Source organism: Ambystoma mexicanum, chromosome 14 (assembly GCF_040938575.1).
Source record: "Ambystoma mexicanum isolate Mex_15411 chromosome 14, UKY_AmexF1_1, whole genome shotgun sequence".
NCBI classification, from domain to species: Eukaryota; Metazoa; Chordata; class Amphibia; order Caudata; family Ambystomatidae; genus Ambystoma; species Ambystoma mexicanum.
The window spans coordinates 652,088,913-652,106,302 of NC_090940.1; the positions used below are offsets into that span (position 1 = coordinate 652,088,913).

General features: G+C 48.4%; 1 protein-coding gene across 1 annotated transcript in view; it reads left to right on the plus strand.

Moving 5' to 3' along the window:
* The window catches only part of TDRD9 (tudor domain containing 9), a 2,559,831-nt gene that overhangs the window by 343,972 nt on the left and 2,198,469 nt on the right, over positions 1-17,390 (plus strand). The window contains exon 5 of the mRNA XM_069638191.1: positions 9,978-10,100. Within this exon, the coding sequence (XP_069494292.1) occupies positions 9,978-10,100 (123 nt within the window). The remainder of the gene's footprint in view (positions 1-9,977; positions 10,101-17,390) is intronic.

Genomic DNA, 17,390 nt, shown 5'->3' on the forward strand with positions numbered 1-17,390 from the left:
TCTACTGCGTCGACAGGGATTCCAGGGAGGAGTGGGAGGAGTCCAGAGCCGGCCAAGCAGTGCTGCGCAACCTGTTCGCTTGAAGGTGAACCTGGTGAGGAGTTAAGAGATTGCTTCTGTTGAGCCTTGCCACCTCTCGAGGTTGTGAATGTGTGTACTGCTATGTATTCTTTATTCATGAGCATGTGAATCTATGCCAGACCCCATGCTGGAGAAGGAGCAAGTTACTTACATGTAACTGTTGTTCTGATGCTTGTTAATCTGCTTAGAATCACATGCTGTGCATATAGTCCGACATCCAGTGGTAACCGCACAGTATTGCATCTTGTCTTTCGAAGATCGAAAGGGGACGTCGACATGGGAATGCCTGTAACACTATCCCTAACGTGACGTGTAGTGTACCCAAAACCCCTCACGCGTCGAGGTCCCTCAGATAGCTGGGCAGAAAAAAACTAACTGGTTGCCTTAATGCAGAGATCTTCATAAAACATAGCCTTATTGTTATATTCTCAACCTTCAGTCGTTTGTTCTTATTGTCACTCCTTTCGATGGCCGATTCCCTTGCCACCGCCGAAGACTGGTGACTACAGAACTTCAACGGCTGTTGATCCGGTCGGCACTGCCGACCACGTGGCTGGGCCTTCTAGCCGAACACGTGGCCAGGCCTTCTGGCCGGCCTGTACAGTAGGGAGAGTGGGGGTCGGGTGGTCCTTGTTTTCAAGAATGCCTTTCCCCCTCTTTGTTCCCTTGGGTTTGTCGTTGCCATCACAATCCTGCGCTGTGGACAGGAATCCATTTAGATCTTGTCCTTCTTGCAAGGCAAAATATCAGTGGAAAGACTAGCACCGGAAGTGCAATAATGGTCTTCCCCTCGATAACGAGGCGTCCTATAAACCCCTCCGTCCCAAAACTGTTAAGGAGCGCCGTTTGAAGCGGTGGTTGGCCTACGGTCTGTCGCGGGCTGAGCGTAATTCCCCTGCCGCTACAGCCGCCGAGTGTGACGAAGAGGTTAGCAATGACCAAGGCTTCACTTCGGAAGCCATTGACCTAACGGCAGAGAGTTCTCGCTCTGCAGCGTCTGTCCCCGGCCCTGATGGGCGCAACGTGAATCCTGCTATGGGGACTGTACATCCCCGTGACATGGGCGCACCTGATCCCCACACAAAACACAACCCATGGTTCTGCTTCGGCGGTCCAGTCAAAGCACTCCTTGATGATCTGCAGTCCTCCCTGCAACCGTGGCAACAGCAGTCGTCCAGGCAATCGAAGAAAGTGCTCAAGCACTAAAGCGCACACGGCCGTCGGGGCTCATCAGAAGAAAGTGCCAATGCTGCTTAAGGCTCCGGATGTTAAAGGTATTTGTACCGCGCACCGTCACCAACGGAATTGGTCCTCAGGCGGATCTGTAAATGATAAAGGTGGGATGGGTTAGTAAGGTCAAGAAGGGAGTAAGATAGTGAGAGGGGTGGTGTTCTGTTGGCAGCTTCAACTCAGTATATACACTTTAACTAGATGCGATGCAGGCTAGAGTTTAGAGATCCGTCCAGGTGTGGGCATGCTAACTTTTACAACTCCATCCAAACGCCACGCAGGTTGGTGTTCACAACTATAAGTGTGGCACATGCTAGCATTCACGTTTTTTCTAGGCGCGGGCATGTTATCCTTCAATCAATCCTATCCAGATGTGACGCAGGCCAGCGTCTGTCTGGATATGTTCGTCCGGTACGTACGAGTGGGAGAGTCACTTGAGGGCTTTCGTCTGGGTCTAGGTATGTGGTCAGTCTCTGCAGCCTTCCTTTGTGGCTATTTTCCATGATGTATTGTGCTCTGTCGAGTGGTTGGTTCTTTGGTTTGAGTGTTTGTCCAGTTTGAGAGTGGCCGAGGTTAGTTATTTTCAGTGGTTGGTTGTGCCGAAAACCACTGCACAACTACCTGCTCGATCTAAACACCTCCCTGTAACACCTGCGGGGATCGCTTCGGTGGTGAAACTTAAAGAACAGTTGAAAGATACGTTGAAACAGAAGGAATGTCCTAAAGACCCGTCTAAAGACACGTCTAAAGACACGTCGCAACACCCGAAGCCTCAAAGAATACTCTGAGAGCCCTTTGTCTTTATACAAGACCTTAGGAGAAGCATCTTGACTTTCTAGAGAGGAAAATCGTCAAGAAGACCCCTTTCCTCCACTGGACTCTTCTGGTTCAACATGGACCAGGGAGAAATTTGAGGGGGTGCATGAACAGACTAGAGAAGTTTGTTGAATTCTCAGAAAGGTTTGCTCCCAAGAGGTCTCATGAGGAGCATCCTTATATGCCTATGGCCAAGTTTCAGAGGACCTTTGAGGATCCTCATGAAGAGAACGTTTTTTGACCTTTTTGATGAGGTTCTATAAATCCCTACGTACAGGAGGATGATCCCTTTGGGGACCCTACTGATCCTGCTGATCCCATGGAGGGATGGGAAGACAACCATCCGGTTGATGAACCTTGGGCGTCCCCTACTCCTACCCCAGAACCCCTGACGCTTTGTGTATGAATTCCCCTCCTACCACTCCAGTCCGTCAGGCCTCACCTGTAGATGATCAGATGGCATTTAACCCTATCTCAAAGAAGGCTGCTGAAAATTTCCAAATGGCCACACAACCGGCTGTGCCGGATTTGGATTTTGTAGAAGACATACTAAAGGAAAAGCCTCCTGCCAGTCAGGCCATTCCATTACTGTACTCTCAAGAGACGTCTGGCTCCTTCATTGTTAACACCAGCTCAGACCACGGTGGTTAACCCCAGAGTAGAGGAGTTGTTTCGCCCTTCTCCTACCGACCCCCTTTACATTGGGGGGTTATGCCACTCAGGATTTCCTAGTAGTTACGACAACGAGAAAGAGGGCGGGTGTCCCCCTGTCTACAGGTGAGGCCCCACCTGATAAAGAATGCAAAAAGTTGTATGCACTGGGGAAAAGGGGTTACGCCTGCTGCTGCATTCTCCACCCGAATAGCCAACACCACCACTCTGTTGGCTAGCTATTCAGATGTACAGTGGAACCTGCTACAAGAGAGCCTTCAAGAGGTCCCTGAACCAATGCGGGCTCGGCTGCTCACGATTGCATCGGAAGGCCAGCAAGTGAACCACAACATTCTTAAAAACACTTTGGATGCTGCTGAAACAGTGGGAAGGACCTTGGCTCTGAGTACCCTACTAAAACGGCAAGCCTAGTTGAGGAACTCCGGCTTTAAGCCTGAAACCGAAGCAGCCTTAATTAACAAGCCTGTTGAGGAGACCAACTTGTTCAGCAAGGCCGTGGATGAAGCACTTGAGACAGCCAAAAAGGAACATGAGACTCTCGACCTTAAACCAGATTACCCAAAGGCCTTCACAACAGAGGGAGCAGCTCTCGTCGTTCCTTTTGTGGGAAATTTCATTCCCCTCAAAACCAGTATGGTTCAGGAAAGAACTGGTCCTCAGGACAAGGATAGAACCCCCACCACCACGTATCCACCTAGAGGACAATGCCATGGGAAGGGTAGGGGCTGGAATTCTACTCCCAGAGACTCCCCGGCCTCGGGTCAGAAATGACCCTCAGATCCGGGTCCCCTCCCCGGTCGGGGGACATCTACCATCATTCCTTCATGCATGGGAGGAGATGAGACCAGTGGGTGCTGAATACCGTCGTCCACGGGTACTGCATAGTTTTGCCCACCACCTCAATTCAGACCGCCAAAATCAAGACGCCCGATGCCAGAACACCTACGCATCCTGCTGCAAGAGGTAGAGATCCTGCAGGAAAACGGCACCATAGAAGTCCTTCTTGTACAGGTAAACAAGGGTATTTATTCAGTATACTTCTTTGTACCCAAAAAGGATCTCATCATGCGTCCTGTGCTAGATTTGCGCCCAGCAAACAAATTTGTCAAACCTCAAAATTTTCGTATGGTCACGTTGCAAGAGTTAATTCCTCTGCTGGCGCAGGGGGATTACATGGCAACATTGGATATGAAAGATGCATACTTTCATATTTTAATGTTGCCGGCGCACAGAAAATACCTAAGGTTCATGATAGAGGACAAGCACTATCAGTTCAAAGTACTCCCCTTCGGCATTGCCTCAGCATCAAGGGTGTTTACGAAGGTACTGGCGGTGGGAGCGGCACACCAGCGCAGAGAGACTGTCCCAGTTTACCCTTACCTCGACGACTGGCTCATAACAGGGGATTCCTACGGAACATGCCTGTCCAACATTTGGAAGAAGATGGACTTCTTTTTCAGTCTAGGATTCTCCCATCAACGAGAAGAAATCCAGCCTAGAATCCAGTCAAGTCAAGCAGTTTCTAGTGGCTCTAATTCGGACAGAAGACATCCTAGTCTTCCCTCCAACGAGAGGGTTCAAAACATGCTGTTTCAGATCCCTCAGTATGTAGCCGGTAGAAAGGTGACGGTACGCAAAGCCATGCGACTGTTAGGAATGCTGGCGTCCTGCATTTACTTTCGCACGCGCGTTTGCGCAGGCGTCCCATGCAAGAGCGGCTCAACAGCCAGTGGTGTTCTCTCTCTGCAGTGGTGGTCGAGGGAAAACATCTTGAAGGGGAAGGCCTTCACCACCCCCTCAGTAGAAGCCACTCTCATGACGGACGCATCTCTCACAGGGTGGGGGCTCACCTGCTTTAGCAGATGGTTCATGGCATGTGGCCCCCAGGAGTAACATCCAACATAAATCTGTTGGAGCCATTAGCTCTATTCAGAGCACTGAAAGCGTTTTAGATACAGCTGCAGGGGAAGACAGTCCTGATCCTCAGACAGCACCACGGCCATGTACTACCTGAACAAGCAAGGGGGCACACACTCTCCAGGGCTATCCAAGCTGTCCCAGAACATTTGGAAATTAGCTCTGAAACGCAGGATGTTCCTGTTGTCCCAACACGTTCCAGGGGAACTCGATCTTTTGGTGGACGTGCTCGGCAGCGAATTCCCACTGCCCGTAGAGTGTAAATGGGGACTACACGAAGACCTTGTCTCCAATGTTTTTCACCCAATGGGGCTTCACAAAGACCAACTTGTTGGCAACTCTGGAGAACACTCCATGCCAAGATTACGCCTACAGTTACCCCAAGAACCGATCCAAGGGGAACAGTCTCTGAATAACATGGTCAGGGTAATTTGTTTACGCTCCCCCCCCCCCCCTCAACTCAACAAGATAGTGCACAAGATGCACCAGGAATCAGTCACCATGATATTGATGGCCCCCATGTGGGTCCACCAACCCTGGGTCTCATCTGATCGAGATGTCCCTATCTCCTCCAATGAAACTGCCTTGCCCATACAGCAGGTTGTCTCGGGACAAGGGGGAAACACTGCACCCATGTCCGCAAACTCTGAACTCAGCGGCCTAGCTCCTGAGGTGATAGAGTTCGGGCATCTGCAACTTCCTTAGTGATGCATAGACATACTTAGGGAGGCGAGAAAACCTAACGCCCGATATTGCTACTCCAGTAAATGGAAGCGCTTTATCTGATGCAATTCCAAGGGCGTCAATCCCATTGACTGCTCTCCAACACACATTGTATTGTACCCGACTCGCTAGACTCAGGCCTGGTTTTTAATTCCCTGAAAGTTCACTTAGCTGCTCTCTCAGCCTACATTACGTCACAACAGAAGGTGTCATGGAAAATAGCAGTTATCAAGGCTTTCATGGAAGGGGTTAAGAGGATTCATCCCCCCCATTTCTAACCCGGCTCCCGGATGGGACCTAAATGTGGTATTGCCTAGACTTATTGGGTCTCCTTTTGAGCCTATGCATAAGGCAAGCCTCAGGGATCTTACCTATAAGACAGCCTTCCTAGTGGCTATCACTTCTATTAGAGTTGGTGAACTACAGGCCCTTTCAGTTCTAGACCCCTTTCGTTACAGTCCAGAGATAAGGTGTTTCTGCGCACTCACCCTAGATTTGCGCCTACATTTTTTTCCAAGTTCCATGTGAACCAATCACTCGAACTACCTTCCAGAACCCCACTAACGTGGCCGAAAGAAGCCTACACATATTAGATGTGCGCAGGGCAGTGTAAAGACTGGAGAGGGGTGCCTGTACTCCTGCTCTCTATATGGTAGAGGAGAGGCACAGAGGACCCCAGCCAAGATTCTCTGTTGTTGGTAGCAATGGACGATCATTCAAGGCCTAGCTTCTCGGGAGGTGATGCAGGCTGGTTCTTTAGTACAGTGTAGTCCCCAAGCACCCACAAAGGAATGTCTGCACACTGTATTAGTGAAAACACAGTATTGATATAATTAAGGTTCAAGGTTATATACACAATCCCAATAACTCACTTTGTGCTCAGTTAATCTAGAATGGCAAATATATACAGTTCTAAGTGGTACCACAATTATCAGATTTCATTAAATTGCATCAACTGTACTCTGGTCAAATGTCACACAAATCAATTAATAAAGGTAACCAACAATAGACATAGTAGGAATGCAGTTAGTTAGAACAATTGGTAGAATACTGGCTCCTAGCCTAGACAGTTCTGTGTGGAGATCCCCCCCCCCCCACCCACCCCACCCCTCAATCTGGGCAACCTGTAAAATAAAGATGTACTACAAGCCCAGTCCATATATTGTTCAATAAGTCTTATTTACTTCTACAATGTTTCTACCACCCCAATGTACCTGGAGTAGCAGAGGTCGACGACGGGTCGTCGACGGATCCTTCTTGAGTGGCTACCTTTAAAGTAGGAGCCACGGATCGTCGATCCTACAAAGACAAAGGTGAACGGTGGGGAGGTGGCAGCTCTGGTCCTGGCGGTGCTTGTCAACGGTTGGTTGTGGACGTCCTGCGAGGAAAGGCTTGTGGGGCACCTCGGTGACGATAGTTCTGGACCGCAAAGAGTTTGTGAAGAACTGTGGCCCAGCAAGGGCCTCAAGTCGTCTGGCATCTCTACGGTCTTTGGGTGGCGGGAAACCCACCGGCGGATGCTCCTCGGCACGTCAATGGCCTGGCCTTCTCTGGCAGGATAAGGCAGTAGACGATGTGGACGAGCGCGCCCGGGAATCAAATGTCTTAATGGAGTGTTGCGGCTTGATGCCGTGTCATCGACGGCACGGCATCAAGCAGTCCCCGCGTCTGGGCAGTTAACTTCAACGGGCCTCCAGCGGTTATAGCAAACCTGCGAACCCTGGTCGACGACAGTGGATGGCTGTTCGGTGCTTCTCTTCCTTTCTCGTCGCCGGTGCCTGTCGCCGGTTGAGTCTTTCGGAGGCTGACTTCCAGGGTGCTTCGGCGAAGGTTAGCAGTGCACAATGGTCCCTCGTAGCTCGGGAAGAGGGCGCCTAACCAGGTCCTCTCTGGATCAGTTCTTGAAGACGCAGCAGCTTGCAGATCGACGAAGTAGAGCAGCAGCAAGACTTCTCTTCCAGCAGGGCTTCAAGGTTAAGCTTCAGTCTCAATGTCAGTTTCAACTCCAGCTTCTGAACAAATTCTAGCAGTGAGAGGCCCCAGATATACTGTTGATCTCCCATTCATTCTGCTGGGGTCACACTCAAGCAACCAATTACTCAGAAGGGCATTCAGGCAGGCAGTCAGCCAATCGGGCGCACAGTGCATTCAGGCCTTTCGTCTCCATCCAGACACTCAAAACACAGAATGTGGATTCTGACAAGTACCACGCCATTCAACACTGCATTCATAACCGTTTCGGGCAGGGCTCTCTCAGTCATTGTCGAACACCAGATACTAGACATCCATAACACAGAATGCGTATTAGTCACACACTCCATTCACCCAGGTTCCGCCCACAGGCATACCCACAACATAGTCGCTGGGAAGTACAGCCAGTCTGGTCGGCACTGCCCCACACTACCATATATGGAACTTCCACCCAACAGCCAGTGAGGGGAACGGGACAGAGTCGGGGCTTCCCGCGACTTCGGGAAAACCAAGGTAACAGTTGATGGAAGGCAAAAGGCCACAGGGGCCATCTTGTTTCCATCAGGAATCTACCGATTCCAATGACGGGGCCTGGGCATACCAAAATGAAGGACGCTCACGGCACCTGTCAATTCAGCACGGAGCTGCCACCAGCCTGTACCCTGCTCTGTGGGCCACACACAGGTGCCCAAAAACATACACTAGGGGCACAGGGTTGTACCCCCACCCATGGGTGCCATAAGGGTATCCCATGGGTCTGTACACCAAACCAAAAGAGCTGCGCCGCCAGGAGTCCCACATGAACTCCTGCGCGGAAAACACGACAGAACACATGATAAAAAACAGTAAGGACAAGGATTCGGAGGCCCTGGCCCTCTGATGCATTTCCAGCATCACAGGCAGTCATGTTTTACCTGGAAAGAACTAAACCACTAAGAAAGACAAACCAGTTTTTCGTTTCAGTGACAGCTGGTAGATCAGGAGATCCTGTCTCTAAATCAGCCATTTCAAGGTGGATTGCCACTTGCATCACACTCTGTTATACTCTTGCTAAGAGAGAACTGCCCTTCAAGCCTAGAGCACTCTACGCGAGGCACTGGGGCTTCCATAGCATTCATTGCAAATGTTCCTCTCGTGTCCATTTGCAAAGCGGGAACCGGGAGTTATGTACACACCTTTACAAAACACTATTGCCTAGACGCTCATTCTAGGTCTGATTCTCAGGTCGGACAAGCAGTACGAAGACCTCTTTTCACTACTGTTCCTTCTCACAACCCACCACCAACTCTGGGTACTGCTCGCTAGTTTATGCACAGTATGTCATTCTAAGCAGATTAACGAGCATCAGAAGACATGCATTACTTACCGTAATAGCATTTCTGATTATTGTATCTGCTTAGATTCACATGCGCCCACCCTTCCTCCCCGCACGGGTGGAAGGAACACGTCTTACTACTTTCTCTTTTATGTCCTCACTCACGATAGTCATTAAGCTCCCTCATGGCAGAAAAAATACAATCGGAGGGGCCTCGAGGCGTGAGGGATCTTGGGTACACTACACGTCACGTTAGGGATAGTGTTACAGGTACGTCCATGTCGACGTCCCCTTTCGATCTTTGAAAGACCAGATGCAACACTCTGCGGTTACCACTGGATGGCGGACTGTGCACAGCATGTGAATCTAAGCAGATGCAATCATTAGAAATACTATTACGGTAAGTAATGCATGTATTCTCCAGCATTGGTCTGGCATGGATTCACATGCCGACTCTCCCACCTGCCCCTCTGCGGCACTTCTGTGTCCTACTGACACTTTGTGCTACCAAATCTGAAGATGGCTGCCAGAGGCGGGGCTCAGGTAGAGGGCAGTCATTGGCTGGGGGCAATTTTTGACCCAGAGCTCAGTGATTGGTTTATAGGAGAAAGACAGTTTAGAAACAAAACTGAAAGTTTTTCTTTTACCGAGGATTCTCAATCTGATGGGGAACATTCATAAGCATGTGAATCCATGCCAGACCCATGCTGGAGAACAGTTACAGGTAAGTAACTTGTTCTTTCTCCAGCATTTTCGATCTTGGATCTGATGCGACCCTCCCGCCGCCTGTGTCGCGGCTTCACCTGCCAGATCATCAAGTCGCATGAATAAGGGTTTGAATATGACGATGGATGCTCTGGGTGGAGCTTAAAACCAAAATGAGGGGTGTCTGCTTATAGTTTATGTAGCCAATGCTTTGCTCTGGTGTTTTCTTATATACTGGTGATTCCCAGCCTGATGCCTGGGAATAATTCAAGCATGTAAATATATGAAAGACGCCAATGCTGGAGAACTGCAGTTAAAGGTAACTATCTTGTGTGTCAGTGGTAACTGGCTGGGTTTCTGCTCCTGCTAGGGTTTATTTGTGATCCTGTATTGAGGCAAGTCACCGCAATACTTAATGTTTGAAAATGTGCATGTTCCCTTGAAAGACTGTAAAAATGCTTCTAGCCATTTTTAACCATTGCATTTGTTTTATTGTTGAATTTTGAGGTGATGCTTTACCTCTTGCGCTTTTTTTTTTTGGTTATAGGTTGGCTTAGATAAAATGGCCACCAAGGACACCAAACTGATTTACATGACTACTGGCGTGCTTCTCCAAAAAATTGTTGCCGCAAAAAGTCTGGGAGAATTCACTCACATTTTTGTTGATGAAGTAAGCTAAATATACATTTCCATTTTTACAAGCAACATAGTTTCTTTGCTATCGTTTAGAATATGCTGCTCCGCATAGCACCATTTTTACCGTTCAGAACGGATTATTTATTTTTGTTGCAAGCAGACACTGTTAGAATTGCCTCCGTTGCCATTCGCAGACGGTAATCCTTGTCTCGATTTATTCCATTTTGCACATCCCTGCTTCATATTAATATGGAGGCTCCCACAGGCCACTGAGAGCTGGTCTCTTCCCCATAAAATGTATCGGTCTTTGATTACATACTCTTAAAAGTATTTGCTTTTTTTTGTTGCTGTTATTGGTGTGTATTACTGCGCCAGATATTTTGAAATTTCTTTAACCCCACTCTGTGCCAAAGGCGTATATTTTCATCCTAAACTACATGGAGAAAACCTTGCAGAGCCCATCCCACTCGCACTTAAAGGGCAGGTACAGCTTTGATGTAGGAGACATGATCCATGTGACTCCTTTATTAAATAGAGTATTTTCCCAGTTGCTGTAGTCCATCTATATGACGATAAAGCTTTCAACTGGTTGGATGGCTGTACCATGTTCTCGTCCGTGGGCTTTTATATCAAGTAACCGATTTCAAAGGGGCAGTATTTCTCGTATCAGAATAGGTCTATAGTTGCAAGATTGAATTAGTAACTTATGTATTGCTAGAAAATATAGAAGCGGTCTGTGATAATTCATGCTTGGGTAAATAGTCTTGGTGTATATATTTTTTTTTTCTCTGGGATGAACAGATAAATTCAATTGAGAATTTATATTTCTTGCTGACTATGGGGTACGATTGATATTATTTCACGAGGGATCCAGCATTCTGATGAGGATCCCGATCTACTGTTTTTAAATTCTGCATGTTATCACAGTCGGATGTAGCGCATTTAAGATTTTCTACGTTTTTTTTTATCCGTCTTACTGCCATTTCTTTGCACATTGGAATTCTTGTTTAGGCACAGCACCTCACTCTTTGGCATGTCTGCCTTGCCCGAAGAATGTTTGTACATATGTATTTAATTCACTTGAGTTGTTCAGAATCGTCTTTTTAAAAATAAAATAATTGCACTATGTAGTTATTCCATTGACCGCAAATGTGTTGTATACTCCTTTATGTTGACTTTTTTAATTATATTTTATAAATGAGTGTGTGTGGGGTGTAGTTTAGGGGTGGAGGGTCGGAGAGGAGAGGGGTCTTTGGGAAAGACCCCAAACAAGAATAAAGTTGACATAGAAGAGTTGACGTCAAAAACAATAACTGTAGTCGATGGAATCACATGGAGCCAATAGTGAATGCGCTAATAATAAAGGGGTGCAAATGTTTACAAAGGAAGTTGCAGAAAATAATCTGCTCTTCATTCACTGTGAGGGGTTGGGCAGATATGGCTCTGCGGTGTAGACCATGCAAGGGCTTCCCAGTAGGCAGGTAATGTGCATCATGCCAGCAGTCTTCCTGAAATGAGGGAAGATGCTGAACGGTAGGAGGGAATGGTTTAGGCTTTGTTTCTGTCACTTCTCAGCTACGCAGATCTGTTTTCTTGGCCAAGGTGCTTGCTGCCATGATTGTCCTATTGAAAGAGGAGACTACCCCAAATGTTTGGAATTGTAGATCCTATGTCCCCTGCATTGGTGGTTAGTTTGGCTCCACTGTCCGAAGCTGGGATGTGGAAACAAACCTCATTTGCTTGGTTTGTTATTCCTGATTATAGCTGGAAGGTTGGCTTTCTTCCTCGAGTTGTTGGCTGTGACTGGACGGTTGTGTTGTAGACAATGTCTGTACGCCAATATGAGGTTTGGTGATTTGAAGGGATACCTGTACAGGTATCCAAGGTCTTACTTGGTGACTAGGAGCGACTGTGGGTTAGCCCTATGGAAGATACTGTCTCTCGGTGATATGTATGTTTCCTGATAGTTTCGACCCTGGTCCTCAGGTTGCTAAATGGCCCTCTTATCTCTTGATGATAAAAGTAGAATAATTTAACCAAGCCCTTTTTGATGTTCATGGTGGGAGGGCAGTAATTCTTGAGGCTTCTCCTTGAGCTGGTGGTTTTCATTTTGTAGTCGCTTTTTGTTGTCAGGTTAGATCTCGAGTGTCGGGTCCAATTGCATCCCACAACGGAACACCATTTCTCCAGCATGGGGTCTGGCATGGATTCACATGCTCATGAACATTCCCTGTCGTCAGGCCGGGAATTCTTGGTAAAAGCAAAAAGTTTCACTTTCAAACTGTATTTCTCCTCTAAACCAATCACTGAGCACTGGGTCATGCTGCCCCCAGCCAATGACTGTCCTCTCCCTAAGTCCCTCCTCCTCAGGCATCTTCACATTTTTACCGCACGTTCAAGTGTTAGGCGTCCTCGTGTTTTGCTCTCTGAGCTGATCGTCTGTTCATGCTTTTTCGGTAAAAAGTTTGATTTTTGTCAAACGGAGCCTGTGTGCTCTTTCGCTACAGCAGCTGATAAGCAGGGATCCATTGTCTGTGAATTTGAACGCCCCCCCCCCCCCCCCCAAGGGCAAGAATCATTGAAGTTTCATTGAAGATTCCAGAAGGCCACCAGGCCTACCCCACACTGCAGACAATGTCGGAGAAGGAAGTTTGTTCCCTTTTCAAGCTCTGCTCCTGCTGCGGACTGTGGAATGTGTTTGTAGAGGACAAACACCTCCAGTGCCTCTACTGTCTCCATCCAGATCACAGGGAAGCGTGTTGCGAAATCTGCCTCTGGTTCTGCAAGAGAACCGTGAAGGATTGTCATAGTAGGCTTGCAGCGTGGCTCACCGATTGTTGCTGGTGCCTCCATGATTACTGCTGATGCCCCTGTGATTGTTGCTGGTGCTCCTATAATTACTGCCACGATTACTCCTGATGCCCCCACAATTGTTGCTGGTTCCCGCATGGGTGGTGTTGGTGCCCTCCTCACTGTCACTTTTGCCCCCATATGTGTCTCCACTGCTGCTGGATGTGTCCCTGGAACTACTAGCCTAACTCATGCTGATAGTTCCATCTCCCCTAAGTATTCACCCATTAAGGCTACTCCTGCCCCCTTTACCACGCTCAGGTGCGCTCTCATTAATGCACGGTCACTCCCTGTCCATGCTTTGGACATCCATGACCTTCTCTGCAACTCCAACCTGGACCTGATAATTATTAGGAAGACCTGGCCCCATGAGGCCTCGGGGACTGCCCTTGCCCTACCTGAAGGGTACACAATCTTCAAGACTGGTGCACAGAAAGGAGGGGTCATTGCATTGATCGCTAAGGAGTCCATCCCCATCAGGAGAATTCAAGGGGATTAAACCGTCTCCTAACTGCACTATTACCCTCCATATCGCATACTGCCTTCCTGGGCTGGTACCGAGTTCCAAAATGCCTTCCTTCATGCCCTTGCTGACAACCTAAAAAAAAAACACCATGTCCATCCTCTTGGGAGACATGAACCTCGGCCTAAATGACCCTGCTGACTGGCATATAGCTTCACTTAACAATGCCCTCTCCTACTGGGCTTCAAACAAGCGGTGACAGAACCCACCCATAGCAAAGGACGCACCTTGGACTGGATATTCCATCACAACTGCCCTCCAACCTCCGCCATCACTCCCATTCCATGGTCTGATCACTCAGCCATCCATCTTTACCTTAATATCGCTAAAGCCCCAATCGCCCGCCCTATAGCACTGCCACCTGCTCTCACCAGAGGAAAGACTATTCCCATACCTCCTGGTTCCCAAACTCAAGCCACTATTTACCAATAACCCGGACACCCTCGCCACTACCTACAACTCTTATCATCTTGCAAGCTGTGGACAACATTGCCCCACTCACCCAGAGAAAAGCCAAGATCGCCAAAAATACCAACTCATGGTTCTCTCCTGAACTTCTCGAACTACACACCAAGAAAAGGACAGCCCTCGCAGCATGGTTGGCCAAACCGAGTGACACCACCAAACTGGCCTTCAAAAACATTGCTAAACAATATAGAACTGCCACTATCACAGCCAAAGCCAATTCCTTCAACTCCCAGGATAGCCAACGCTAAATCAGGATCCAGAGAAATCTTGGCTTTCTTCAGAGAACTGGAAGCTCCCGCGCCCACCCTGCCCTCCCTAACCAAGAACAAGGACTGGTGTAACAAGATTGAAGATGCTATGCTCAAACTGAACACCATACAAGCCAAAATCAGCCACCAAAAAGCCTTAAAACAGCAACTACCCAACCTACACCTGGATTTCCCAGCAGAAATCTCAATATTTTCATTCGAAGAGATGAACGAACAGGATGTCCTAGCAATCCTCAACTCCATCAAGCCATCAAACTGTAAGGGTGATTCCTGTCCAGCTCTGGTCCTCAAAGACAGTGCACCCACCCTGGCACCTTTCATCACTTCGTTCATCAATGCCTCCTTCAACTCCAACTGAGTCCCTTCCTGCCTCAAAGAAACCTGGGTGCGTCCACTCCTGAAATTAAAACTACACTGGACCCTAAAATCCTGGGAAACTACAGACCTATAACAACGGTCCCTTTCCTGCTGTAGATTCTGGATAAGGCAGCCTACCTTCAGGTCCAGAAATACTTGGACTCATCACCTACTAGGCCTCAGACAGCCAGGCTTCCATCCTAACCACAGAACAGAAACTGCATTATTGGACCTTAAAAACCAGATAGACTACCTCATAGATGTAGGCACACCTGCCCTCCTGCTACTCCTCGACTTATCAGCAGCCTTTGACTTGGTTGACCATGACACCCTATGCCACCACTTTTCCACAGTTGCCAGCTTTTCGTCAAACGCCACTGCCTGGATCTCATCCTTCCTCAAGGAAAGGGCAATGAAGGTCTTCTCGGACCAAGCCAGTGCACGGCCCGAACAAATCAAATGTGGCGGTCAACAAGGATCTTGTATCTCGCCCACTCTTTACAACCTGTTCACGAGGTCGCTATTCAATTATCTGGACTCCTTAGGCATCACATGCACCAATTATGCTGATAATACACAGGTCCTCATCCCACTTTCAGGAGATTGAGGCTGACCAGAAAACCCTTGACACGATCTACGCCACAATCCAAACTTGGATGGCCGAAAACTGGTTGTGTCTAAATAGTGAAAAAAACAGAAGTTCTACTCATCGGCTCGCTAGAAACACTCAAGATATTGTGTCTAAAATATGACTCCTTCCTTATTGACAATACCCCTCTCCTTGTATCATAGGCAGTCAAAACTCTGGCTGTGTACTTGGACTCTAACCTCACCATGGTTAGGTAGGTTAACGCCATCGCTTCTGCATCGGCCTATCACTCGAAACTTATCACTGCAGCCAGAGCATTCCTGACGCAAGAAAACTGCCGCACCATCTCCAGAGCAATTATTGGGTCCCTATTTGACTGTTGTAATGCACTTCTGTTAGGCACCTCTGCGAGAAACATTATGAAACTCCAGACGGTACAAAACAATGCCCTTAGAGCAGCCACTGGCATCTCTAGAAGAGACCACATTTTGGCCACGAGAAAATCTGTTCACTGGCTCCCCATCAAGGAGCGTATCATTTTTAAGTCTCTGGCACTAATCCGCAAATGTCTCCATGACCCTGCACCCTGTTACCTCTCTGAGATTCACCCTACCGCACACCAACAGACCCACTAGAACAATCTACACTAACCGTTTAGCCATTCCCAAAAGCCCTGGGGCTCGTGCGGGGGCAACAAGTTTCCCAGTCATCGTGGCCACCAACTAGACCCTCCTACCGCCCCCCTCCCCACCTCAGGAGCATCGAGTCATACAGCTTTCAGGAAAGCAATTAAAACAATGTTTGTGTAGAATAACTGCCAATCACCCAGCTGTATTATATGTACCATGTGTTTAAATGTATTACTGTACACCTCTAGACACATGCTCTTTCTGTAACTAAGCTTTCTCTACTATTCACGTTACTAAGACATCCTTTGTATGTATCCTTTGAGTATGACTGTTTCTGATGCTTGTTAATATGCTTAGAATCACATGCTGTGCATATGGTCTGACATCCAGTGTTAACCCGCGTAGTATTGCATCTTGTCTTTTGGGGACCGAAAGGGGACGTCGGCATAAGGCGCGTCTGTAACACTCCCTATTGTGACGTGTACTGTACCCAAAATCCCTCACGCGCCGAGGTCCCTCAAATAGTTTTTTTCCACCCAGATAACTGGTCGCCCTTTAGCGGAGCGTTTCATAAGACATTGTTATCTTTATTCTGACTTTGTAGGTTATTTCCCCTACGGCGATTCAAGCAACCTCGACGGAGACTACAGGAAGTTTCGACCGCGGTGGATTTCGGGGCCTATGATCCGGCGGCTGAGCCATGGCCGGCCTACACAGTAGGGGGAGTGGGGTCGGGGTGGCCATATCTTTCGTTATGTCTTTTCTCTTTCCCCCTCTTTGCCCTCTAGGTCTGGTCATCTTTGTTTACACCTTTCGCTATGGAAAGGACACCATTTAGGTTCTGCCTTAAGTGTAGGGTCAGGTACCCGTGGAAAGACTAACACAGAACGTGTAATTCTTGTCTTCCCCTAGATCACGACGAGAAGCAGTGTGCGGCTTGTAAGCTCCTTCGGCCTAAGACCCTTAAGGAGCGCTGTGTAAAGCTATGGGCCGTGTATGGTATGTCATGGGCTGAATCCTCCTCCCCGCCCAGACCCCCCCCCCCTCGCCACACCTGCCGAAAGTGACGGGGCACTGACGATGACCAAACATCCCTGTCGGATGTCATAGACCTTGAGGCGGACATTTCTGGGTAGGCCCCGCCCGTCCCTGACCCCTCAAGGCCTGATGCAAATCTCGCTTCAGGGACAACACCCGGCGATAGGGGCGTACAGAAACCACGAAACACTAAGCACAAAACCCCTCCACCGATTTCGACGGTTCTGTCGAAAAAGGTGAAAGCGCCAACAGGGCCGTAAAAAATTTCATCGGATTCCTCTGATCGGGTAGATCAGCCTTCCCTGCATCCGCAGCGTCTTGTGACTGGGCACTCAAGAAACAAGGGCGCTACCTCTAAATCGAGTTTACATGCCGGAGCCGAAACCTACTACTAGGCCTCCTAGCCTTTCTACTGATGAAAAATCTACTGCTAGGCCCTCTGACCGCCACAGTAGGTGGTAAATCTACTGATAGGCCTTCTGACCCGTTAACTCAAACCGATTCGGCAGAGATTGAGGATAGTATTGCAAGGATTACCTCGGCGGTTGGGCTGGTACCTAAGACACCGTCAAAATGCATGGAGCATGCCGCAGACAAGTGT